This window comes from Gopherus evgoodei, chromosome 7, assembly GCF_007399415.2.
Source record: "Gopherus evgoodei ecotype Sinaloan lineage chromosome 7, rGopEvg1_v1.p, whole genome shotgun sequence".
NCBI classification, from domain to species: Eukaryota; Metazoa; Chordata; order Testudines; family Testudinidae; genus Gopherus; species Gopherus evgoodei.
This window is the reverse complement of record NC_044328.1, coordinates 37,009,342-37,036,278: the sequence shown is the minus strand read 5'-3', so window position 1 is coordinate 37,036,278 and position 26,937 is coordinate 37,009,342. Positions and strand designations below refer to the sequence as shown.

Genomic DNA, 26,937 nt, shown 5'->3' with positions numbered 1-26,937 from the left:
CTCCCAGACTCCCTAGTTGTTGGAAACTATCAGTCTTAGGTTTCAATATTTAAATAAATAAATAAATAAATCTCAGTTTTGGTCCAAATTCAGTCTAACACAATCCTTCTAATGCCTGATTCTATTTTATATATCAGTATACAGCTTGTGGGAGGTCAAATAGGAGGCAATGAAAAACAGAGACAACTTTCACAGATGGGAAAATAAGTCTTGTTATAGGATTGCCTGATCAGTTTTCTATAGCAGAAAGCTAGTCAGCTACCCCAAAATCTTTGCCAACTATTCAAACTTCTTTTAAGATATTCAGTTATAGGAACATTTTAGGTTGACATTACTTTTAAATTATAAATCTTTGCATTATAGCAAACTTATGCCCATATTCTGCTCACTGTTCTCATGCAAGTAATCCCATTGAAATTAAAATCACTATTTGTCTGACTAAAGTAATCAAAATTTGGCTCTCGATCTGTTATCTAGCCCTTGTGATCCAGCTATGGGACAAATAGCCAGGAACAACTAGGTTTTAATCCCAGCTCTGACAGACTTGCTGTGTGACCGTGGGCCAGCTATTTAACTTCTCTGTGACTCAACTTCATCTGCAGAAAGTTCTCAGAGAGGTGCTGCAGTTAATTATTGTACACAGCTTTTCATATGCAACACTTTGTATACACTCAGTATTACTACTAGCCCCCAAAATCTGGACTTCATGAGTTTAGAATTATAAAAGGACCAAATCCTGCCAATCTTACTCAGATGAGTAGTATCATTCATGTGAGTAAAGTGAACAAATATTAGACCGAGGGTCAACTCGTACACAAAAGTCTACTATATGGCTTCAATCCAGTACTAGTCATCCATGCAACTAACAGCATAGTGCCTTCTAAAATGTCTAGGATCACTTTTCCTAGTCCCTATTATTCACTTTCAGGACCCAAATTTATTAACTACTATTGATTTGATTAGTCATTACTCATGTTAGCAAGGCCAGATCCTGTAAAGGTGCATTAACCAGTCAGCTGGAGATGTCTGCTGCTTCACTTTGAAGTCACAGTATACCAGATGTATAGCTGGGGAAAGTGGACATGGCCAAGGACAGCTCCATTCCAATGATCTTCAAAGCTCCTCTAAATTGCAGGTTTGATCCCATTGTGTCAATGGAATTACCTGCAGTAAGGCCCTGATCTTGCTTTACCCATGCGTATGTTACTGCTCATGATGCATACTCAAGAGTTATTTTCTGTTCTGTATCCAGTTTCCTCCCCCGCACCCATCCCTCAGCCATAATTGTTTCACAGAACATCACAAGCTATTCCAAGGTTTTTCTGTTTGCTAGTTTGACTTTAATTGTATAAGCAAAGAGCAGAAGTGAAAGTAAGCGGGTACAGGCAGGTACGGAGAACCGGTAAGAAAAGGAGACTGACTGAGGGAGGGAGAGAGAAGCCTATTCCCTGCATAAGAATAATTTAAACTCAGCTGTTTCCTGATGGTTCAGCCCCCAGGGCTAGGTTTCTGGCATCCTTGTTAATTTCACTCACAGTAGCTGAGGGAAGGGGGTTGAGGTGAGGGTGTGTTTGACCATGGCAGAGGCAGTCCTTTTCTGCCCCTGGGGATGAGAGGATGTCTCCAATACTAATATACACAACAAATACAAGCATTTGGCTGCACAGCTTAAATCCAGAGCTAATAAAAGCAAGTGGAAGGGGAAAACTCACTGTCACATTGGTTTCTCATCTCCTCCCTCCCCCTCCTCCAGCCAGGCTGCAGACAAGGCTCTGCATTCCTCTCCATTCCCCCTGCCCCCAGCAAAGGTTTTCCTCTAGGCTCTAGCTTGCAGTAGGGAGACTGGCCGAGATGCCTGCTGCTGCTGCCTGCAAAAGAACAGTTTAAACTCAGATGTTCCCTATGCAGTTCAGTGCCCAGAGTTAGGAGCCGTTTCTGGCATCCTTGTTAATTTCACTCCCAGTTGTTGTTGGGTGTGTGTGACTATGGCAGAGGCAGTTCTTTTCTGCCCCTGGGATGAGGGGATCTCCTAAACACAATCAAAATCAGGAACCATTTCCAAGTTCAAATCTATCCCATTCCCTCCCCAGCAGAGGATCATGGTTGTGATGTCCAAACTGCTTGCAGATCCTCTTTAAAATGTACTGTTTAAAAAAAAACACAACACAAAAAAAAACATGGAGAACATGGCGGAAATACGTGTCATGATGATTAGGGTTTATTTTGGGCAAAGCAATTTTGCTAAAGCAACTAAAGATTCACAGGGAAAGCAAATAGCCTCCATAGACAAAACCACAAAGGGATTGGAGGGGAAAACTGAATATTCAGGGAAATTATTGTGCCTCCTTTGAAAGAAATAGTAGTTTTCATTCCAATCCATCCTCTTTATATATTGATTTAAACACCTGAAATGTCCTTAGGACATCGGGTGCAATCTCAGATCTCTTTTTATTTTGTCCTGCCTGCAGAAAGAAGAGGCTGAAATTGACAAAACTTTCTCTAAATATCTTGTATATTTCATGAAGGCTATTCCAGTTGTCCTTCATTCACCTCTGACTTCCCCTCTCCTCCTCCCCCGCCCCGGCTCCCTCCCTGGCTGGCTGGCTGTGGTTTTTGCCTTGGTTACTAACTCCTTGGCAGACCCAGCCCAGTAGCACCTGCTGGCTCTCTGCAGGCAGCCGCCCATTGGGGCTGGTTGCTGGAGTCGCTGCTGGTTGGTGGTAGGCTGCAGCTGCATTGTTTGTGACATAGTCATACACATACACATACATACAGTCAGAGGTGAAAGTAAGCCGGTCTGGTATGGTGTACCAGCAAGAGTCAGTATGCCGTGCTGGACCACATTGACTTCCATAGTGGGGAATGAAAGGACTCTGGGCTGTCCGCGGCTGTGGGAAGCCCAGAGCCCTTTAAATCCCGGACGCGGCTCTGGCGGCCGGGCTGGGGCCGGAATGTATAGGGCTCAGAGGTCTCCACCGCTGCGGGCAGCCCAGAGCCCTTTAAATTATGGCCGTGGCTGAGATTTAAAGGGCTGAGAGCTCCCGTCATTGCGGGCAGCCCAGAGCCCTTTGAATTCCGGCCACGGCTCTGGCTAGCAGGCTGGGGCAGGGATTTAAAGGGCTCTGGGCTTCCCTCAGTGGCAGGAGCTCTGGGCCCTGTAAATCCCTACCCCAGCCCCGCAAAGCTTGGGGTTCCCCCTGGCGGCCAGAGCCCCGGGCCCTTTATTTTGCCCCTGAACCCCGGGGGCTCCCAGCCACCTCTATAGGTGGGAGCCCCTGGTTGATTTAAAGGCTCTGGGTCTCCCAGCCACAGCTGGTTCCCCAGGGCCTTTAAATCTTGAGAGGCCATGCCTCTTCTGGCTGAGGCCATGCCCCCTTCAGGTCTCCGGCAGTACCGGTAAGTCCTGTAAGTTACTTTCACCCCTGGCAAAAAGACATGTTTTCCTGCCAAACCCATGTAAGACCAATATAAAGATATTTTCTTTGCATGTAAATATATATGTGAGACTTGTAATTCAGTCAATGATTTCAATAAACTAAATCTAAAAATGACAAGAGTATCAGCTGTGCTTCCTCATACAGTGCCTTATCTAGGCACATGCACAACTGGCAGAGTGTGTCTAATCCATGTTATATTCTATCATAAACAATAACTCCAGAGGGGCAAAACTCACTGTTCTCATTTTTCTTCTTTGGCATGACAGTACTCGCTCTCTCTCATAGCTCTGAGGCTCAAGTCAGAAATGCTATCAAAGCCATAAATTTACAGATTTGGCTGGACAGTTAGGATGATGAACAGTATATCTCAAGAAGACTTCACATTATCTCAAAAGGTATTATCCTTAGGCAAAAGGCTTCATGCCACTGTGGCATGAATGTCCAAGAAAATATCAAGTATTTTTCTTGAGCAAGGCGTATCACCTGTAAAATTGTGGACAATTAAAACAGAAATCACCCTCTCTCACTATCATAATTACATTGTAAAATAATATGTTAATTTAGAATAAAAGCATTATTTAAGATAATTGTATAGAACTTTATTAAATGCAGCCTAGTGCATTATGTTATGCAGTTATCACTAATGTGATCCATGGGATGAGAAAGTAAGTTTGAATTATTAGAAGCAATAGATATATTTAAACTTTGCAGGTTCTCTATATTTTACATTACCTTGAATAAATTCAGAATTTGTTTTACTTCAAGTCACATCACTTCCACAAGCTTTACAGTCAATTTATTAACCATACAGTTTAATGTGAGAAGGCCTAAATCTGGTAATATTGCCACTGAAAATCCTGTGCATTTTCCAGTGCTTTGACAATCATTCAGATTCCTTCACTTTAAATTGCTGGAGAATAAAATGTTAACATATTACAAACTAAGCTTACCTATCCCAATACATGTGATTTTATCCATGACATTTAGGTACAACAAATGTGTGACATGAACATTTATTCCTAATAAAAGTTTATTTTTCCTTAGGATTAGCTTCCCTCTGTAATTAACACCTCTGGTCCTCCAGACATCTTTATTACATCTACTGTGTTTTCTGTGCCATATGTCTGCTGAATACGTTTTCATATGTTAAGACAGAGGAAAATAATACTTAGCTATTGACATTGATTAGATGAAGCTTATTTTCATCAGAGGTATTTGCAATTATATTAAACATTCATCTCCCATATGAAGCCTTTCCTTTTGCCATTCTTAGCCCAAGGAAATGATTAAATACACATTTAAATGGGCCCTATCAGAAACAATTAGAAGCATCTAACCATTTATCAAAGAGTTTACAGTAAGAGGAAAGAGATAAGCTACCAGTACCCTCCATCAGCCTGAATCCAGATGGGAGGAGAGCTGGTGAGTTGGTGGCAACTGGGCCAGAGCTTCAATGGAAATTCAGAGATATGCAGTCTGGGAGGTGAGAGGAGGGAGTAAAAGATGTATATACCTGGATTCTGCCAGTTTTTGGCCTCACTTTCCCAAATTCTATGGGATAAGAGAACAAGAGTCACTCCTACTCTCCCAGAAAAATACAGACCTTGGTGCGTTGGGGCACAAGAGTGCAGCCAAAACTCCTATCCAGAACCTGGATATGAGCAATTTCTTTTTACCCTAACCCCCAAACTATGCAATCTAAAAGCGTAGCTGCTCTTACTTCACTGTGGAATTGGGAGCTGCAGCCAGCTTTCAGCCAGTGTGCTGGGGTCAAAAACATGTTTTTCATGCAGTAGGGATGGTTACACAGGTTTTCTAAACAAACTGGAATTTGGAGCAAAAGTTTGTGTGGCTCCAGTTTGGATTAGGTTCTGGACCCCATTTTTTGGGGGGGGCGGGGAAGAGGTGGGAAGGAGGCTGTATTGAGCAGGGCTGTGGCAAGGTCCAGATGTTTTCTTTTCTGTGCAGTGGGACTGGAGCAGCAAGACTTGTTCCCTGTATTTTTATTGCACAATATTGGGGGTGGGGGAGGAGAGAAAGAGGGAGGAGAAAGAAAATTGACACGACAATATCGGACTAGACCCAGTTAGTTCTGTCTCTTCCCAGGTGTCGCCACCTCCCCTAGTCACCGCTGCTTGTTCCTTGCAGTAGCGCCTCATAGAGCAGTGAGATAGACAAGCATAAGTCTGGATGTTTGTAATTAACCAGACAAGGGGGGGCAGGGCTTGAGGGAGGGTGTGTGTGTGTGTGTGTGTGTGTGTGTGTGTGTGTGTGTGTGTGTGTGTGTGTGTGTGTGTGTGTGTGTGTGTGTGTGTGTGTGTGTCTCTCTCTCTCTCTTTTGCTGCTTCTCTCACTACTCGTGCAGTCTGTTTCAATTCGAGATCCAGTTTTGAGCTCCGGCTATTTGCCTTAAAAGGAAAAATAGCTATGGAAAAACTTCAGCTGGCTGGGGGAGCGGGGGGAGAGGAGAAGGCTGCTACAGTCTGCGAGGGCTGGACGTCTTTCTAGGATGCAACCTCGTTGTCACCATCGCAAATAGCCAGGAGCAGCTTCGTAGGGGAAACGCTGCCCCCCTAGCAAAGAGGCGAATTAGCCGCGGCAGGATACTGATGACTTGCAAATACAGCACAAGCGGGGTCAGGTCTGAAGGGAGCTTTGAATGTGTGCAAGTGCAACCTTCTCCACAACACAGGCCAGGTCTCCTGTACTTCCCCACCCACGGCCATAGCTTTAGGTAACCCAGGTGTCCAAGCTGATGGGGCGAGGGGTGGGGTGGAAATACTAGTATCCGCTCTAGTTCTGCTTCCCAGCTAGACTCAGCAGGAGAGTCTGGGATCTGCCACCCCTCCCCACACTTCCACAAATGCTACTTCTGTCTCAGAGAGCTGCTGTTATATTGCAGGGAGACAAAGGGGCCTTCCTGGGACTGTCTCACCTGCTACCCACTTACACGTTAGCTGTGGGAGGTGTTCAATCCACAGAGAAAATTCCCATGCACTATCCCTAAGACTGAATAGTTGAAATATCTTGCAAGCAGCCGAGCCCCCAGCATACCGGATACTAACAGGAGAGAGCAGGGGGAGGCAGGGAGGGAAGCAGCAGCAGCTAAACAATTCAGCCTGGAATTTCAAACGTCAACGCCAGGATTGCATAAGTGGCTCTCCCTCGAAACCTCTGGTGCCGATTCAGCTCCGGGCTTGTTGCCCTAGTAAGCTGTAAAGCGGCGTTCAGGTGCCAACGAGCGCGGCTGGGCTGACGGATGAACACAGCCACTTTCTTGGCATGGGCAGGCACCTAGAGGAGAGATGGCGAAAAGACCAGCAGTCTAGCGTTAGACACTGGTTGCTAGGATACTGTGGAGATCCTCCATTGCTAAGCAGACAAGGAAAAAAATGTGCCTAGGCCTTAGCAGCCAACAGCAACAATAGAAACAGAGTCTGCTTCCCTCTGCCCACCCCCATCAGGAAACCAAATCCTAATCTTGAGAGACACAAGGAACACAAGCCTGGAAATGGGGCCCACCAGCCAGAGAAAACTGCCACTAGAATACAAATGGCAGCAGTTAGTGCCCCGGTATTAAAGGATCTGTTAGTGTTCCCATTATAAACCCCCTTTTCTGGGGTACAAAATTTGGCTGCCCCTCAAACTTTCCCTCTACCTCCTTCCTTTCAAAAGAGCCCATTGAGGTCTTCATTGTTTTAGTGTCCATGGAAGAAGTGAAAGGATTTGGACGATTTTCTCCTAAATGGCTATTAGTGAGTAAGTAAATTAAACACATAACTACACTTCTACCTAGAACTGCAAGGAAATGCAGTAACTGCTGCAAACCTTGAGCCAAACCGTGTGAATTAAAGAAGGCATGCTGCCCTTCACCTCATGTTAATGATTCCTGCCTTTTATTAAAGCAGTGTGATCTCTACTTTGGAAGCGGGCTACGGACCTGCTACAAGGGTTATACAGCACTGAAACAACAGGATGAGATGTGCAATGGAATTTGTATTCTGGAATGATTATTTTAAAATACAATTCCTTTTCCACCTGAAGAGATGTAACAATCTTCTCAGTCAAACGTTAGTCACTCAAAACTACACATTAGAGTTACATTCTTAAACTATTGAAACAATGCAACCAAAACGGCTACAGTAAGAAATCACTCCCTTATCTAAAGAGGCCCGAGTGAATTAGAAGTGCACTCTTGCAAATTTGTTCCCTAAATAAAAGATGCCAGCAAAGTACCTTAGTTTGATAAGATTTTGTGACACACACACTCAATATTTGGAAAACACAGCAAATTAAATTTCTTATTTCTGACTCTCACAACTGGATCTGAATTGCCTGTAATCTTGCACAGAAAGTGGTTCTTATGCAAGATATTAACTCCGTAAACTCTGAATAGCGCTTTCTATATCATCATGCTTTTTTCTTAAGAAAAATCATAGCCACAATTACTAAACTTGACCTGATTGTACACAGGGCCTGCAGACTTGGAATTAACATTTTATAAGTGATATGACAGGTGTGTGCTTAATTAGATTTAGACAAAAGGTATACTATGCAGATATTTTAAAATATCTTCAAATAAGATGTGCTCACATTCACTTGCTTAGAAGGTGGTCATTTAAACCCATGTATATAAAACAATTGGGATAGTCACAATCAATAACCCAAATATTTAAGCTTCTTGTATTACCTATCAGAGATTTATTGCATTGTGTCACTTTCCAAGAAGAACCACTTCAGTGAATGTATAGCTCACTTTCAAACTTCCAGATCTGTTAGCCACTTTGCCCTGTTCCTTAGTCTGGGTGAAGTGAAAAACCTATATTATTCCTTGCTTATTCTGCTTCACTGACACAAATATAGAGTCTCCAGAGGCTTTTGTATGGGAAAGCCCATGCAAACTGGAATGAATACAATGACCACGTGTCATAAACTGCTGGAGTGCCCTGCTTCATATTTCCCACATGGGAAAAAGAGAGTAGCACAAGAATGATCTTAATAACCCATGAGCCATGCTGTGAGAAATCCCCCCTCGCTTCCTTTCGCTAGCCGCTCATACCGTAAGGAAAATGTCAGCTGTAAACATTAAACAGATTTGACTTAATGAGGGCCCTCTCGCTCTCCAGCCTTTGACTAGCTTTAGTGAATGCGGGGGCGGGGGAAGACTTCCCAAAAGTAGGGATTCTGAGTTTTAACTCAGAATGAGACAAATTTGATGGTTACAAACGAGACAAATACATTTCGACACGTCAAATAATTGAACAAAACATTAGGCAAGCAGTGAACTCAATCTACCAGAAAGACGCTAAACTATTGTAACCTATACAAGAGAATCAGTGCTAGCTTTAGTACTGGGTATATATTTTACTTTGCAGATTTGGGAGATATTTCCTCTAGCAGATTTGCTTCACCCACATGAATTCCTACTCACCTTATGGTCTAGGATAATATTCTAAGTTAGTATATTGAACTGCAAAACTTTTTATATCAAAAATGAAAAACATTTATTTCCAAAAAGACTCTTAAAAATAATCGTGCGACTAACACATGAAACTGCGTGTGGTGTTTTGATATAAGCCAGGAACTAAAAAGTATACAAGCTTTTTCGTGATTATGGGACCAAAACACATCAACAGTTTTATTGGGGAGTGAAAAAGATATTAAGCACTGCATGGAGGATGTAGTCTCTCTTCCATAAGTGCTCAGTTTTCTCACTTAAACCAATTTGCATAGTCTGTGACGGCAAGTGTGAAACAAGGATAGATGATCTCCCAATTTTATTTAAAGCTTGAAAGAGATTTATTGCAACTTTCCCTTTATCTACTGTGTTGACAACCAAAGCAGCACAGTGGCGAAAGTCACTAGAGTAGCTCTCCCCCGCCCCCCCCCAAAAAAAGTTCTCAAGCGCAGGGAGGAGTAATATCAAGAAAGGCAGGGCATTACTCCTCAGAACCTGAGTCTGATGGAACCCCGCGTGGTGTTTTTAACCTTAGAATCTTCCCGGTTTTTCCTGTAGTTGGATAGAATGGCAGATAAGGAACTCCCCACACCTGTACTCACCCACCAACTTCTCCTCACCTTTCACTCTACATTACACTGTCAGCAAAGCTTTGATCAGCTTTATTTTTCGTTGACAAAAGGTCTCCCGTTGGTGTTGATCGTTGTTCACCCCAAACTAGTTCTCTCTCATTTTATCTTTTAATAGATTTAATTGCTTGATATTTACTGCTCCAGAGCCCTCCATAAAATCCAATAAAATGCCACAGAACTATAAACTATCCAGGCAACTGTTAGTGTATCACCTTCTCCTTATCCAAATATGCCTAAGTAGACAAGGCCACATACCTCATTAGATACAGAGATATGTCCGCCATTAAATTAATATACGACGAGACTAGAAAGAAGTGGGGTGAGAACTCGTGTCGCCAAATGATCGTTCTGTTAGCTGAGCCACAAAAACTGACCTTGGAGCGCAAAATCAGCAGACACTCCATTCTAAACCACAGCCGCAATTACCTACAGTCCCTGCCCCATCGAACTATGAACACCTTCTCTCGCTCCAGACTGAAGGGGAGATGCTTCATGACGAGCACCAGCGAAAACATTTCTTACACACCTGAACCAAGGACGACTGCCAAGTTTTCAGCAGTCAGGTTACAGCTGGGGCAGTCTAGCTACAAAAAGATGTAGACAAAGACTACAGAGGATGGAAATAAAACAAAAAAGCAAGGAAACACTCTTCCCCTCAGCCGTTCACTCCTGCTGTGCATAGACAGTGTGGGGGTTTCTCAGCAGCCCGACAACATGTGCTCCGATACTTAGCCACAATTGGCTCAGTGTATACATGCAATGCAACTTTTAACCTCGGAATTTCCTTGGTTGTGTCAGTTGTATCACAACCGCAGTGATTATTGAATTGCAGTTTAGCCGGTATGGTGTGTCGGATTTATATTTTCAATCTCCTCTAGTAGTTCGGTAGGCTTGGCTGCTCAGCTACACCCAGGAGCCAATTTTTATCCAAGTTATGCCTCCCAAAGGATGATGTTTAAAATCTTAAAATGTGCAAACTTAGCTACCTGACAACAGCGCCAGCAGCCACAGCTCAGATACAGCCTGGACCCCTGGAAATGTGCAAAGCAGGTGTGCAGAGCGCTATGAAACCAAGAACACTATGGATCTGCTCCAGGTAAGACCTTTAAAAACCCCACACCTGTCAGGTGCAATACCGAATAAAAAAAGAAATCAAGAGACTGGATTTGCCTCTCTGGATGCTAGCTATCGGCACCTCAGGAATCAGCAACACCTTCCTTAGGAGAGGGAAAAAATAATCAGGATAGTAAATTCTATTTTGCTTCATAGAGTTCAAACGTCAACCATTCAGCAATGCGGACAAATTCAGGGCAGAAACCACGAGCACAAAAACAGACATAAAAACGTACCACATTGGCAAAGACAGTCTGATGAAGCAGCCGTTAGCGGGGTTAATTTTTGGATGGGCAATTTTACCCCAGTAATAGGGAGAATGCGCTTTCCCCCTTCATGGTCTAGGAACTCTGCTCCCAGTGGGCTCGGGAATACCTGGACAGCTGACAAAGACACCACGGAACAGGGATAACGTGCAGTTACAGTGGCTGAAGAAATGTGGGCAGCCCAAGAGAAGCGTTAGGAGGAATATTTCGGAGAATGAGAACAGAAATGGAAAGCAGAAGGTGCAGGACTCGTCTAAACAAGTGGATGGACAGACAATACAGAGACCATTCAACTACCAAAGACAGGATGTACACAACGCTTAAACCCTGCTTACTGTGGGCTCTTGGGGTAGAAGGGAAGGGTGACATGGCTGAGATCCTGGATGTCAAATGCGGTGGGCTCGGCTGAAATTGCCTGCCTCTTGGTCCTGTGTTCCCCCTGCAGGGTGCTGGAGGTTTGCTGCTGCGCCTGCTGGGTGGCGGGCCGGATCACCGAGCGGTACTTGTCCAGCTCGTTTTGTAGTTTCTGGATCAGTTCGTCCTTCTGATCCAGCTCCAGCTCTAGCTCGTCTATGAGAGCATCCCGCTGCCTCAGCTCCTCGATCTTCTCCTGCAGCGCGTATTGTAAATCCCGCAAAGTGCCCATACTCCTCCTCGGGCCCGGGGAGCCTTCCTCCGCAGCCTGTCTCTCCCCCGCTCCCAGCAACTTTCCCCGAAGTAGCCGCAGCTTCCCACTTCAACCAACTTTGCCGATCGCTCCCGATCGACCTGCCGCCGGCAGATTCCGCTCGCCCTTTAAACTCGCCTCCAGCCTGCGCCGTGTGGCTGGGCAATTTGGCAGCGAGCCGCGCTGAGCTACGGAAGGAGGATTAGAGACATAATCTTAAACGGAACCCTCCGGCACCACTCCACCGGAGGCTGGGTTGTTAAGGGTGATTTCGATCTGCCTGCGTCAGGCTAGACTGGAGAGAGAGACAGAGCCGGAGTGAGGGGGGAGAGAAAGAGAGAGAGAGAGAGAAAGGGGCGTCTGCAGGATGCCGCTGCACATGCACTGCCTCTATGACTGTGTCACTCGTAGGGCTACTTAAAGGCTAACGAGTTTTCCGAGCCTCTGCCCCAACTCTGTTTTAGAAGTGGGGACATACGGTGGGGATTTGGCATTCCAGACGCTTACTCTTAAATACCACATTCTCGGGGCATGTCCAGTATCCGGCAGGATTGCAGTTCCTTATACTCTTGCAGTTACACCCATTACACTCCCCCAAATGAATAAAATCAATCATAATGATACCAAATCTACTCCAACTGCAGAAAAATCTTCGGCAGTTTAATCTGTTTCCACCCAGTGCAGTTACAGTGTAGGATCTCTTTGCTCCCCCTTTCCCAGGCATTCAGATTTTACAGTCAGTTTGTTCATTAATTCACTGTCATTACAACTATTAGAAATAAGCAACTTCGGTTAATGTTTCACACACCAGTAAGTCAGTTTTAAATTTAGAAGAAACCTAAACTCTCATTTAGCCTGAAACAGACTGCTAAGCACAAGCTCAGTTCACAGTGGTGCTGAGGGGTCCTATTGGGTCTTGCCAGGGTTTGGCCCACATCCCAAATTGTACAGTGTGAATAGATAACAGGTATAAACACTCCTACTGCATCCTCCCTCCTCAAAAGTACCCTGGCATATCCTGGTGCATGGATGCTTCAAAAACAAATAAAGACATGGACATCACTTGAATCGTGGTGGATCCTGTGAGTGCTGGGCAGCAATACCAATGAATAGAGAACAAGCCCCTAGGTACATAAAAGTTACTGGATTCTGATGCATTCCAATAGAATAAGGGCATAAAAATGGTTCCAGTAGCTGGATCCAGACAGTTTTTATCCCTCATCTCCCATATTCCACAGTATCAGTAGAGAATAAGCATTATTCTACTGCACTAAGAAAAGGCCAGACCCAACCAAATTCCAGCAGAACAGTGCAAAGAACCTGGCATCTTGATCCTGCCAATTTTTGACTGAAATCACCCAATTTCTACTGTCCAGTAGTCACAAAAATCATTTGGCCATAAATCCCCGTACTGTAAGTGAAAAAAAACTTGGCTATACCCTGCTGCATCTAGGTGCCTAGTTGGATTTTTCACACGTTCATGTGCCAGGATGTAGCCAATGATAGTTTTATAATGGAATAGGAGCAGACACTTGGCTTTCACACATGCAATATAACATTTTCCAGATGGAGCAAAACCCAGGCACAGAATGTGTTTTTTAGCTTTGTCTAGCAAATGATGTGCTAGAGCATAGAGGTTCTTGTCTTGTAGGAGCAGTGATATAGGTTTGGACAGTACAACTTGGGGGGCTGGTGCCAAAAATGGAAGGGCCCCCTACACTGGGCAGTACTTGTGGTCTATCACAATTATACCATTTAGGGGTTTAGGGACAGAAGCTGCCAAGATCCAGGTGCTGGAACTGGGTTTTTGCAGCCCCTCATACCAGGATGCATTATGGGTCAGTGTAAGGTGCCACAAATGGGTGTTTGCAGGACTTACATGGCAAGATGTGTCAGGGCCCAAACTTTCTTTGTGTAGTAGGAGTGGCTAGACTTGTTCTCTGTTTTGAAAGTATAATTTGGGGCACATGATTGAAAATATGCAAGATACTACAAACTGCAGACAGATCCTCTTTTTATCTTTTTCTGTTGTTGATTATGGTGATTTGACTGACTCCACAGGCCCAGCTTTCCACCTGCTGATGGCCTCTATAATATTAAGAATGAAGAGCTGAAAAATATACTTCAGAAATCCCTTATGCAAACTATTGTTTTAAGGGGCTGGCCACTTTCCATAAATATTTTGTGAGCCTTTCTGTGCTGCTTGAATATATTTGTTCCCTTATATATTTTGAGGAACAACTCTGGGTTACACATAATGTTCAAATACCATTTCAAATAAATATGAAGCAGTTTAAATCTTTTGGCTGCATTTGTGTTAAACCCAAGAGCAATGCAATTTCATTTGTCTTTTCAAAATATGGACATTTTCTAAAGTACTTTAACTTCAGAACTCATTTTGCTGCATATTTTCCCCCACTTAAATAAAACTTGCACAATTTACTAACATTCACAACACCCAATACTATCGCCATATTTAAATGTTAAAAGTTAAGCAGATACACTCTAGTTGTTTACAAACTAGAAACCAGTGTTAAAATGGATGTAGTATGTGTTTATTTTTCATTTTCTTCTCTATCAGATTGGATATGGACAAGTAGATAATGAGATTAAGACTGTTGACTCAAGCCAAGACTTCAAAACAATTGTTACACAAAATGGAAATGGTTCCATATAACTTTTGAGTAACAAATAACAAAGCTACATAGTTTATATTTAGATTTCATTAACAGTGCATAACCTACAGTCTAGATATCTGTATGTTACTTGTAAGAGAAAAGACATCCATGAAATTACACTAGAAATAATGCTGGCAGAGGTGTAGAAGGTCAGGACTGATTTGTTTTATGAAGCATCATACACACAATGCTCTGAAATAGGTGGACAGCAATGATTCCAAAAGCTTACACATCTTCTGCTTACTCCATCGCTTAAGACATTGCTGTTGGCTTCTTGTTTTTATGAGCAATAAAATTGGTTATTCTAAATTATTTCTAAAATAAAACACATGATTATGCATAAAGGACAGGCTCTTGTGGTAGCCTGGGAAACCATGAGATTTAAAGACAGTCTGAGTGATTCATTGCAGCAAACAAACAAATAAACATAAGGATATTCTTAGCCCAAAGAATCCCAATACACTTTACCAACTATCAGCCAAATCTTCCCAAGTGATCAACTCTGAAGACTGTTGACACTAGCTTAATAGCATTTGTTTTCTAATGTCCTAAAGACACCCAAGGGCAATTGTGAAATCAGCATGGATCTCCTTTTTTAAAATCTTCTGAGCAGCTCATGGGTTAGTGTTCTCATTTGTGTTCTCCATGACAGTTCTGTCCTTGGGGGACCCGGAGGGCTGTCCCTTTCAAAAATAATCTTTAAAAAAATTCTACAAATGAAGGTGCTTGTCATGAAGCAGCCTCACCTAGAGCACCCTCCATGGCAGGGTGCACCATGACAGCCACACTTACCTCAGTTTCCCTGCATCACAGTCCCCACAAATACTCTAAAAAGTGCTTTTCTGAGTACAAAGAGCCCTTGTGGAGTTAATTGATCAGAAGAGAGAGACCTGTGCATATGACATCCCAGCACCATAATCTAGGCAACACATCCAATACAACCCCAAAGTCCCTGATCACACCCTGGCTCTCCGATGCAGCACTCACTATGCCCTAGATCTTCATTGTAGTCTTCTCCCATCCTCATACCTGGGCAGCCACTCCAGCCCTTCCAATTGGAGTATAAACCTGCTCTTCCCAGCAGGAACCTCCCCCACAGCCTCTTAGCTGGGAGCACCCCTCATTACTCTGGCTTTCTGGCAGTTCCTCCAGCCTGGGAAATGTACCTATTGGGTTCCTGGGAACTTGATGGGCAGAAGCCTGCCCACTGCTAACAGATCCCCCTTGGAAATGTAAGTGGGCAAGTTCCTTCACTGTTCCCCACCTTCAGCTCTCAAAGGCTCTTGACTCCAGCTTAAAGCCAACAGGCATCATCCTTCGTTTTCAGACTTCAGGCCTTGTCAGCCTTTGCTCTCTCTGGCCCAGGAAGGACAGCAGGCTGCCCCTTCACTGCTTTCTTAGCCCCCAGCCCTTTTCAGCCTTCTAACCCTAGCTTTGGCCCTTGAAAGTCAACAAGCTGGCCCCTCCACTAGCTTCTAGATAATTCCTTTGTTTTCTAGAGAGCTTTTCTGCTCTCTGCAGTTTTCCACACAGTCTTCTTTGATTCTCTTGATTTTTCTTGACTGACTCACCAGAATTCTCACTCACTGGGTCACTCCCTAATTTTGTACTGCCTCCAGGTGCTGCCCCACCTTCTTAATTGGCCAGAGAGCACCTGTTCCAGTACAGGGGTGCCAGACCTGCTTCATTTACAGCGGTCAACCACTTTATCACAGTGCTTTCATCTCAATTCTCTGTGCATTTCATACATATTAATTGAATAATTTAATGCTTCTATCTTCCACCTGAGGAATCCTTGTGAGGCACTTTACCTTAGAGCTCCATAGTGTACAGCAAACCACAGTGGAAGAATGAGGCACACAAACGCAAGGGCCTGCAGTTAATGAGTTCATGTGCAGCTAAGTACCCCAAGGTAAAATTCTGATTTTAGAGTGGCCACTTAGTTTTCCTTAAGTATGTGCTCTAGATGCTGCCATACTCTCATTGGTAAGGCAATGATCAAATGAATGAAAACAAAAAGGCAATTTATACATGAGAAGGGTAAATCTTTGTAATAGTCGTTCTTGTAGACCCCTCAAGATCACATAGCTGTAATTTGACATCCAAAAGGGCCAGCTCCCTGACACATACCCATCATCTAACAAGATCTCCAATCTTCGGCCTAAAAGAATGAGCCCACCGCAGAGGACACACACCTCTGTTCCTGAAAGTAGGAATTATATACTGTCCCTTTAAAGTTGGATAGTTCTTATTTTCCTAAACCTGCACCAGGATTCAGAATAGTCCCTCTATTCCTAGCTCCTCTGTTTTAAATGCCATTGATACTAATCCTTTCTGCAAGGGTCATCTGTCAACAGATGCAGCTCACACTTCCACTTAACTGCTATCCTCCAAACTGAAGACAGATATTTCAAAGGCCTTCAATCAAATTGAAAATTTGCACCTCTCAATGATCAGATTTGACATCATCAGGCTGGAACAAGCCAGAGTAGCTGAGAGGAACACCCAGAATCCAGAGCTGCAGGGTTGTATGCATGCCTAAATATCCTCCTCCAGCTGGGCATATTTTTTCTGGTTTAATCCACTGCAGTCCTGTTACTGGCTTCTCTCCAAACTATCTGTAGGAGGAGATCAGACTACAGTTTTAAGAAAGAAATAGGGTTTATGAGATCTGAACTGCTGGGAATTTATAGTACATTTTCCCACAAGCAGTAGAAATACAGATACACAATGCCAAGGTTCTGTAAATAAATATCACATGCATCTCTAACTACCAATAAAACAGAGCCACTTATGAAATGGAACACATTACTATTTAACAGTGTACAGCAACACTACATTACAGTTTAAGTCAAGAAGTGAAGAGCAAACCCTATTAAAACTGAAGGTGGAAATTGTAAGTAAACTGGAATTTGATTCACACTGGAATTCTAGCAAAAAAGTGCTATTATCTTTGGTGACGTGTGGTCCGTAGTTTTACATTGCATTAGGAAAGGTGTATTCTGTCCCATCTGAGAAATGATACCTTCAGTTCTCCCTTATATCATTATTTTGGGGTACTGACTCAGAGCAAAGAGTGCCACCTACTGAAACACCAACACCATTTCCCTGCATAGGAGCTTTTCCTGAAGTTTCCAAGTAGGGACTAACCAAACCTGACTTGGTTTGGTTTAGGTGATCTGAGAAGATCACAGTCCAAGATGTTATGTCTGCAAATTATCATCACAGCCTTAAATTAATAAAGTCTACAAAAGTTAGATTCTGGATGTCCTGCACTAATAAACAAGTAGGAGAAAGAAAACATGTAACCTGACCCTCAGTTTCTCTCTCTGTGCACCTACACAGAGGGAATCCAGAATGTCTGTTTCTTCTCTCCTCTAGCACAATTGGGGTGTGGAGGGGAGGGGTCAGCAAGGTCATGGGCATTCCACACCCCAGAGGAGGCATGGTCAGGTAGGTTTAGCTCTGGCTGTGTTCCCTGTGCGAATTTTCTTGTAAATGGAGGAAAGTACTGTGGGGGGAAGGGAAAAGCACACATTATACCTTATAAAATGTGTAGCATTGTCATTTCTGAGCATATTTCCCAGTGCTCTCAGAAGCATTCTGTCTGCTTGTGTCCTTCACAGAATGCCTCCAGCAATTCCCATTCAGGCTCTACATCTCCTCCGCCTGCTACAGCACATCACAGCCTCTCAAAAGGTATAAGAGAGCTCTACAGTATGAATCAGATTAATGAACTAGGAAGCAATTCAACGCTAGGAGTTGGGGCTTCTGTAGTTACTGGTTCATAGAAATTTACTTTACCAAGACTAAGTTACAACAACTGTCACTCTATTTAATGATGGCAGGCAATGTAATTTTCCTTTTTCTCTCCTAAATAAACATCACTAGTTCATGATGTTTATGATTCAACACTGAGAAAGTTTCTGGACTTTCTTCCTTTTCCCAGTAAGCACTATTAAATGAATATATGGCCAATACAAAAACATAACTAAAGTTCACTCCTCCTCCCCCGGGGGGAAACAAGAGAGAGAGAAAGAACACAGTTGTCCAGAAGAGCTAGAATCTTTTGCACTGAACAGTGCACCTTAAAGACCAATGATTCTTATGTGTAGGAAGTCAGTGTCTCATGATTGAATGTTATTATCTTATGGGTATAGGGGAAATCAAGGTCCTTTTTTAGTATGTGGATTCTTTCAGTTATCAAAAAAGGAATAATTAGAGTCAACACTTGTAAAGAACATGCAACTGTTCCAGTTTGCCAGTCCAGGAACATCACCCTGGTGCAAGGATCATTTTGAACAGATAAAACCAGAAAATACATGAGGAAAAAAACCTCAAGCTCTATTAAATTAAAAAAGAAAACCTGAACTAAAAAGCTTGCTGCAAAGAAAAAAGGAAAATAACAGTGCACTATATTATAATTAGTAATATACTTAGCTTCTGATATCACGTTACAGACATAACAGCAAAAATGAATGCCCATATCATGTACGTGAAAAGGATAAGATTTTACTACTACATAATAGCACAGAATCATTTACATAATACAATGAATTGTGCTTCTCTCACCTCACTCTATTCTGCAAAATAAAAAAAAAATATACCAGATTTAGATTTCTTGTATTCTTTTAAGGACCTTTGACCTATAGAAGTTAGACACATGAATGACAGAAAGCATCCAAGAGGAAATTACTGCATTGGTGACATTTTTTAAAAAGATTAAATTACCCCTTTAGTTCACCCCTTCTGGAAGTGAGCCTGCACCTGCAAATCCTGGGGGATGGGCAGAACAGGAAACCGGGAACAATAAAAATACTGATGCAAAACTGGCAAATTTCCTGAAATGCATTAAATTTTAAAGTTGAAATATTTTAAACATGATATTAAAATATGTAAAATATTTTGTGAAGTGCCTGATGAAGCATTTTTATACACATTCAAGGATCCTATTATCCAGTCCTCCCCATAGAGCACCATAATTGTCCCCTCTGGGGTTTTTCTCTTACTAAGCCACAGATCCTCTACAATCCTCTTTGCTTCTGCAGTCAAACAGGCTATTTGCTTGTCCCAATGGCACCTTCCACTTGAGATATACTCATGTAATACCACCAAAGCACTTTTCTATCAGGGTCTCCTAATCCTTCCCCCTTTCACCAGGGGCATAGTTGCTCTCTCTCCACTCACAGAACTAACAAGGAAAACATTCAGGGTGCTCCATGCATGTTCAATGTCCCATGATGAGTAAGTAGGTTCTTCCCTGACTGGCACGCTGTCAGTGAAAGTCACTAAAGGACCAATCTGCCTAAAACACTCTACTAGCTAATCCCTCTGTTAAGGGCTAGACATATTATCTAGGGACAGAAAAGGAGACACTCTTTCATTGGAAGATTTTTCTATACACCACACTAACACTAAGGCAAAACAAGCCTGGGGGTGGGGGGGAAGAGTCCCCTTTAATTGGGAGAGTCTATCAGAGACTAATGGGTCTGCCACAACCTCAGCTGAGTGGAATTAGAAGCTTCCATTCTGTCCCCTACAGTTGGCAGCTGAGTAGGGTGCCTCATCCAGATGTTTGCTGCTGTTGTTTAACGTCCTAAACAGACAACATCTCATCTTTTGCCATTCTTTTGGGGCTGTGAAACATTTGGAAGAGAATAATTCCCATTCCCTGCACAGCCTCCTCATGGAGGCACAGGAAAAACTGAAATAGAGGGATTGTCAGCCCTTTCAGGGCCAGGGGATTTTACAGCCATACAGCCCTGTTCCATAACCAGACCCAGCATGGAAGGGATCAGGTGATCCCCGTAAACAGTTGGCAGAGGGACACTGCTGTATGAGACAGAGATGGGCTCCTGAGATAGGCACTGAAGCAGGGGTATTAAAGAGAAGGATGTATTCTCCTTTCAGCACTGAGAGAGGCAAGGGGAAACGATTCTGGAAGATGTAGCCAATCATGAACAGAAGAACAGCTTTGTTTTGATGTTTTGCTTACGTTTGATGTTTGAAAAATAAAACTGTGCCCTGAAGGAAAGGCCTGAAAAGACTCTGGGTGTGGGTCCCTTCCTGGGGCCTGGAGATAGGCCAGCTGCCTATACTTCCTGGTAGAACAGGAGCACAATTGAGTGAGTTCCTTGATACTGAGCAAATGTATTCCTGCACCCCTCAGCTGAAGTTTTATTTACTTCCTGCCATGGGCAGCAGGTATTATAGGTTGGGGGAAGCTGAGCCTCTCCAAACAGCCAGGTGTGGCTTTGCCTATACTCTGCTCCCAGTTCCCCTCCTGCTTCCCACTCTGAGGGTGGCTTCTCCCCTGTACCATGGCCCCAGCTGGGGCCGATGCTGGAGCTGCACCGCCCAGCCTCCTGGGCTGGGTTCACACTGCTCGGCCTCCTGGCGCTCTGGGGCTGGTGACGCTAGCCTGGGGCAAAGGCCACAGTGGGAGGACTCTGGGCTCCAGTGGGAGGAGTGTAGAAGGGCCTCAGACAGAAGGAGGCTAGCCTTCCTGAGCCAGCAGTTCACCCAATGTCCATGCTACCCCCCTTCCTCAAGCACATGAAGTTGACTATGTGAATAAGTCAGTGCAGTGTAGAGCAGAAGTACATGGTGGTGTAAGATGGATCAGGTCACAGGCATGTACAAAATGAGTGGAGAATCAGACATCTTAAATAATCCTTTGAGGGGGGCATGTTAAACATCCTGAACACTGTCAAAACAAGTTCTTACTGCTGTTTTCCACTTACTGCAGTCAGACATTGACAACATCTCTGCACAGATAAGCTCTTCTCAGTAGTCCCAGGGCACAAACTGCTTATAGCAAAAACACCACTTAAATAAGGAAAACTCTGAAAGTGCAGCTTTCTTTTCCTTCCAGCTAAAGCTACTGACCTATGAACCTAGGGACTGATGAAGTTAAACGTAAGCCAAGTATGTGTCACACTCTGATCCTCATGCACTCTCCTTTACAAGGGGTGAGAAGGGTTTATGGGAGGTTGCAAAATGTGGAGGGCACTTGAAGGTGCAGGATTTGTGATAAGGGTAGGGAAGCCAGACCTGTTCCTTGAAAATTGGTTGTCCTGCCTCATCTAGGCCTCAATCAGACTCTCACATTCTATTTACTTTAATTCAGCCATCAGTGTGCAGGATGGATGGTGCTCAGAGAATTCTGTGTCTTGAGTATTCAGTGTATGATCCTCTTCCTCATTCACTGTAATCATGCAGCCCCCTTCTCCAAAGCAACTAGGTAGGGGTTTCCCATAACTCAGGCCTTGCAATACTGCCATTCTGTACACAATAGTTCACAGAGTTCTTGAGAAATAATATTTATGATCATGTAACTAAGACATGATCATAGTGGCCTACAGAGCTCTGTGTCATTTAATGTGCATGTTACTAGACCATAAGAATGAGGCATGGCTCTTCAGTAGAGCACAGATTTCCTTAGAGCACTGCCTCATTCCGTACTCCCCTTTACAGTATATGGAATGAGGTCTCCGACTGCTGCTCAGTGTTGAAAGGGTAGCACCCTGGGTAGACCTCTGCCCATATTCTCTTTAGAGCATACAACAGCCGTGGTCATGCTAGCTGATCCATTCCTTGCACTTAGTGAAGACAAATACTGCCATTTAGTAGCTCCTATCCAACCCAGGACAAAGGAGGCTCCCTGTACCTTCTCCCCCTCCTTTGCATTTCCATACTGGAGCAACTCGATTCTTAGTCCTTCATATTTTTTTCATCAAGATGAAAACTGGAAGATTAGTAACTCTACAGTTTGCATTTTAAATGGGAAATGTGAAAGATAAAAATCAGCACACAGTAGATGGGGCAAGTATAAGTGAAAGCTTCATGCAGATCGCAAATTTTCCTTTGCAGAGATGAAAGAAGCCTTACAAATAGGTAATGGCTTTGGCACAGGAGATAATTAAGTTAAATGATGAAGCTTACACAGCCAGTCATCTTTTTACATGCTAAAATAAAAATATTTTGAAAATATGCTATTAGGTTGTTCAGTGAAAAAGATTCTGGCAGTCTACACATCTGAGATTGTTGTACATGGACCATATGAGAGAGCACAGACTCGGAATAAGGACATATATGTTCTATTCTCTTCTCTGTCACTGTCCTATATCTATGCTTCTGTTTCCCCTCCCACCCTTTGCCTGGCTTGTCTATTTAGATTGTAAGTTCTTCAGGACAGGGATTGTTTCTTAGGCTTTGTCTACACTACAGACCTTACAGTGGCACAGCTGTACTGCTGAAGATGTTCTGCTGTAAGTTCTCCTGTGTAGCCACTTTATGCTGGCAAGAAAGCGCTCTCCTGCCAGCATAATTAAACCACCCCTAACAAGTGGTGGTAGCTATGTTGGCGGGAGAGCATCTCCCACCAGCATAGCGCTGTTCACACTAGTGCTTTTATCAAAAAAACTTTTGTCAATTAGACGGTGTTTTTTCACACCCCTGACCAACAGAAGTTTTACCGACAAAAGTGCTAATGTAGAAAAAGCCTTACTCTGTATACAGATGTGGGTCCTCTAGCCACTACTGTAATACAACTAAATAAGTCTTTGATACATCTCTGAATGGTAATTTGTTGCACCACTATTCCATGTTATATTGACAAAATCAGTATATAGAACGTACTATGGTTTGAGTGAAAATATCAATTTTGTTTATTTTACAAGTTAATCTAAAATATACTATAGTGGCATACTACTTTTAAACATTATTTGGTATCTCAACTAAACTCTCAAATATCTGTGTTCAATTCCACTCAAATTTCACTGTTCCAGTGGCGCCATCCTTCATTTACCCAAGCCTCCATCAACCTTCCCAATATGCTTTTTTATTGTAGTTCTCAGACAGCAAAACAGTTGATAGCAACAGAATGTTTTCAGAAAGGCATATCAGAAAAGAGTAAGAGGCTCATTGTTTTTATCTAAGTCATTTTTCTCCATAACTTTTTTCTTTTTATTTTACTGCTTTAAAAAAAAGCAGCTTGTTGGTGGTATTTACAACTTCTAGTACTAACAGATTCAGTTCTGTCAGTTCCTGGTGTCTAGTTCTGGACTTTTCCTCTAATGGCCCTTTGTCTTACTTCCTTTTGCTAGTAATGTACCACTTAACTATCATGCCTAGGTCTGTTGTATTGATCTAGCCAATCTTCAAAATATCTTAATATTTGAAATTGGTAGAGTAATAGACTTGTGTTACTCATCCAATATTAAAATACTTTACTTTTTAAAAGCTGTTTATGAATGGGTGCATCATAAGCAAATATATAGCCCAACGGATCAAATTTACTGATACTTATTAAATTTATTCCATATACACTGAGAGTATATATACACAATACAAAGAAATATTTTATAAGTATGTATTTGCACTATCTGTAACGAGATACATGTTTTTCTTGCAGATCAGTTTTGGTGCAATTTACATTTTTCTTCCTTTTTTAGAGTCTGATTAATAAAACAAGAGTTTATCTTAGCTTTTTAAATAATATCTATGTGACCAATGCAACTATAAAAATTTCACTTAGGTAGAGGATCAAAATAGGCTCTAGAAATCCATAAAGTTTTCCATGAAGGTTTTATATTCGGAATTATTACAGGTTTCCATTAATGTTAAGTGTGTCTTTCAGAAGACAACTCAGAAGAAAGCTGGTTTCTATCATCATATGTCGCTTTCTCACACTGAAGTCACAACTGTTTCAGCCCTTAATGTTTTTTTATGCTAAAAATACTGATGCAGTCTCCAGGGATTATCCAAGCAAACTCTAAAGATCAAGGGCCAAATTCTGATCTCACAGATATTACATTGCTGTTACTCCACTGATTTATGCTGGTAATACAAATCAGCATCAACCCCTGGAGTGTGCAAAAATGTTTACGTTAATACTGTACAAAAATTCTTTATAAAGATAAAAAACACCCTTCTCTTTGTTAATATTTTTAGTGAGTGCTGCATCCATCAAAACATAACAGATCAACTTTTGTCAGATTTTGCACTAAGCATCCCTGGACCTTTTTATTTTTTTTTAAATCTTGACTGTCCTGGAATTGTAATGGAATTCAGGAGATGAACAGTGCTCCTGCTCACATCTTCACAAAACACCAAACACTAAATCTGTGAAACAAAGGTTCTTCTATATGCATACATGAAGGATGACCCACACTGGGTTTGAAGACTGAGGTTGAATTTCATCACCATCAACAGGTTATCTGGCTGACTGTATCATTACTTATTGTATGGCCACTACTCTATCCTAGGAACTGAAATTATGACCAGTCTGCTTATACAGGAATTTGTAGCAAGCAGATCTACGCAATCACTGGTCCAGTGGCTACCCCTCTGAGCCTACCTCCGCAATCCCTGCTACCTCCAAATTTCCTGATCCAACATGGAATCCTCTTTGTAGCGTGCAGACAGGGTACACATCCTGCTGCATGGCAGCTGCACCTATGCCCCTTTGCCTCCATATCTGTTCTGTGGTGTGGGATGAGATGAAGGTAATCCCAAGAGAAAAATGATATTAACTCATATGAACTTTCTCAATGCACAATTAAAATACATTTGCAAATGGTCATTCTAAAGGGGAAAAAACACAAGACCCTTGGTTCTGCTGGTCTGTGCTTTTCTAACAAATATTTTCTGTCTCAAATATATGATGGTCACAACCTTTCATGGTTAATCTATCAATGCAAGAACTGAGTTAGGCTAAAACTAGTGCTTTATCTTCCATGTTCTTATCTGAATTTTGCCCCAAACAATCATAACTTTTCATACAGAATCCATCCATGTGAAGTCCAACCTCAGTCTCAAATTGAAAGCATTAGACACCTTATTAATGGATGTACTGCTGGTATAATATAAATGATTAATATTATCCATCATTGCCAATATGCAGGTGTTCAATAATGGAAAATAGAAAGTAAATTTATTGTGTGTCCTGTATTGAGAACCAAGATTATTAATTCAAGACAATTTTGTAAATTGTCACCAGGGCCGTCCTTAGGATTTATGGGGCCCTACGCAGTATTATTAAACTGGTGCCCCTATGCCGGATGGCAGCCCAAGCTCACAGCCTGGTGGGGGAGGGGGAGGAGGGACTTGACAGCAAAGGATAATGAGATGCCTGGCCTGCCTCATGGTGGCGGAGAGTCACAGTTCCCCACAGAGACTTCCATGCCCTCTCCCTCATGCAGAATGGACATGAAGAAAGCACCTAATTAAAAGCACTAAAATTTGGGAATAAAAAATGTCAGTCACAGGTTTTTTGATATGCCCTGAAGTTTGTCAGAGATTTATTTGCAAAAACTTCATAGTAAGGGTGAGTCAGCTGTCCTGCTGAATACAACATTACATATAATGGAATACATGATGCAGTTCTTCTCTGTTTTACATTTTCTTAATCAGTATTTCTAAGCTGAATTTATATTTTAAATGTACTCAAATCTTAAGACAGCATTCCAGATTACTACATATTTAACTCACTGAAACAAAGACATTCTTTTAAATTAATCAGAGAGGTTTAGTGTGTTCATAACAATGTTCATTGCTTTTAGAAAAAGGGAACAGTAATTTACTTCGTGTGATCATAACAAGAGACATGGTTATGAAATTTCAACAACTTTAAAAAAATATGTTTCCAAAGATTTTAGGTATAACAAGGATTTTGTCTTACTAAGGTACTGATTTTGCTGGAGGGTTCTTTTAAAACTAGTTCGTCGGATAGTCAGAAGTAAAGAAAGGGAAACTCTTTGTCCAGCTATCTGGAAGGGAAGGACTGTTGTCCCTTTAAGGGCTCTCTTCAGTGGGGAGTGGGGGGAGAGGTGGTGAAGGGATGGACAGAAAGGACACAGGAAGACTTGGAAGCACTTTTTAACTATAGTAATTAAAATGTGTATTTTATATAAGGGAGGTCTTTTGAAAGATTTATTTAAAAAACTGTATGTCTGAAGATCCACGCATTTAAGGCTAAAGATGATTGTGCATCTAAAACTCTATGCAAGCATTTTTTAGAAATGTGATTTTACAATCTTCACCAGCTCACTAATGAAATATTTTTAAAGCAAATTTTAAACAAAGGTCCTGTAGACTGACATGTTCTGTGTAAATATTACATTAATGCACAACTGTTTTTGTCAGTAACGTCAGAAACTGACAGTATAAAAATTTATTTGGGCATAAGCTTTCGTGGACATCTGATGAAATGGGTTCTAGTTCACAAAAGCTTATGCCCAAATAATTTGTTAGTCTTTGCGGTGACACAAGGACTCGTCCTTGTTTTTGCTGAGACAGACTAACAGGATTACCACTCTGAAACCTGTCAGTATATACCTTGGGGTTGGCAAATGCCTGTTAAATGGCTTTATTACCCCTTGAATGTCTCTTTAACAGTTTCAATGTTGTGCTAATAGGTCTGGCAGGCTGGAGGTTTTTTCACTTTTAACTACTAGATTCCCTCCCAAGGAAGATTCACCAGGCTAGAGCAGCCATCTGTGGGAGCCTGCAGGAACGGTCAGAACAGGGATAGGAAAACAATAGGGTGGACACTAAGGGTATGTCTACATCTAAAATTTTGCAGCGCTGGTTGTTACAGCTGTATTAGTACAGCTGTATAGGGCCAGCGCTGCAGAGTGGCCACACTTACAGCAACCAGCGCTGCAAGTGGTGTTAGATGTGGC

The 26,937-nt window shown here is 42.4% G+C and overlaps 1 protein-coding gene across 2 annotated transcripts in view; it reads right to left on the bottom strand.

The window, feature by feature from the left end:
• Nucleotides 1-26,937, bottom strand: part of PRKG1 (protein kinase cGMP-dependent 1) — a 925,871-nt gene that overhangs the window by 823,126 nt on the left and 75,808 nt on the right. The window contains exon 1 of one of the 2 annotated variants that reach the window (XM_030570099.1): nt 11,242-11,883. The exons of the other annotated variant lie outside the window; for it this stretch is intronic. Coding sequence (XP_030425959.1) covers nt 11,242-11,552 — 311 coding nt within the window. The 5' untranslated portion in view covers nt 11,553-11,883. Of the gene's footprint in view, nt 1-11,241; nt 11,884-26,937 lie in introns of those variants that run through there. 2 annotated transcript variants of the gene reach the window in all.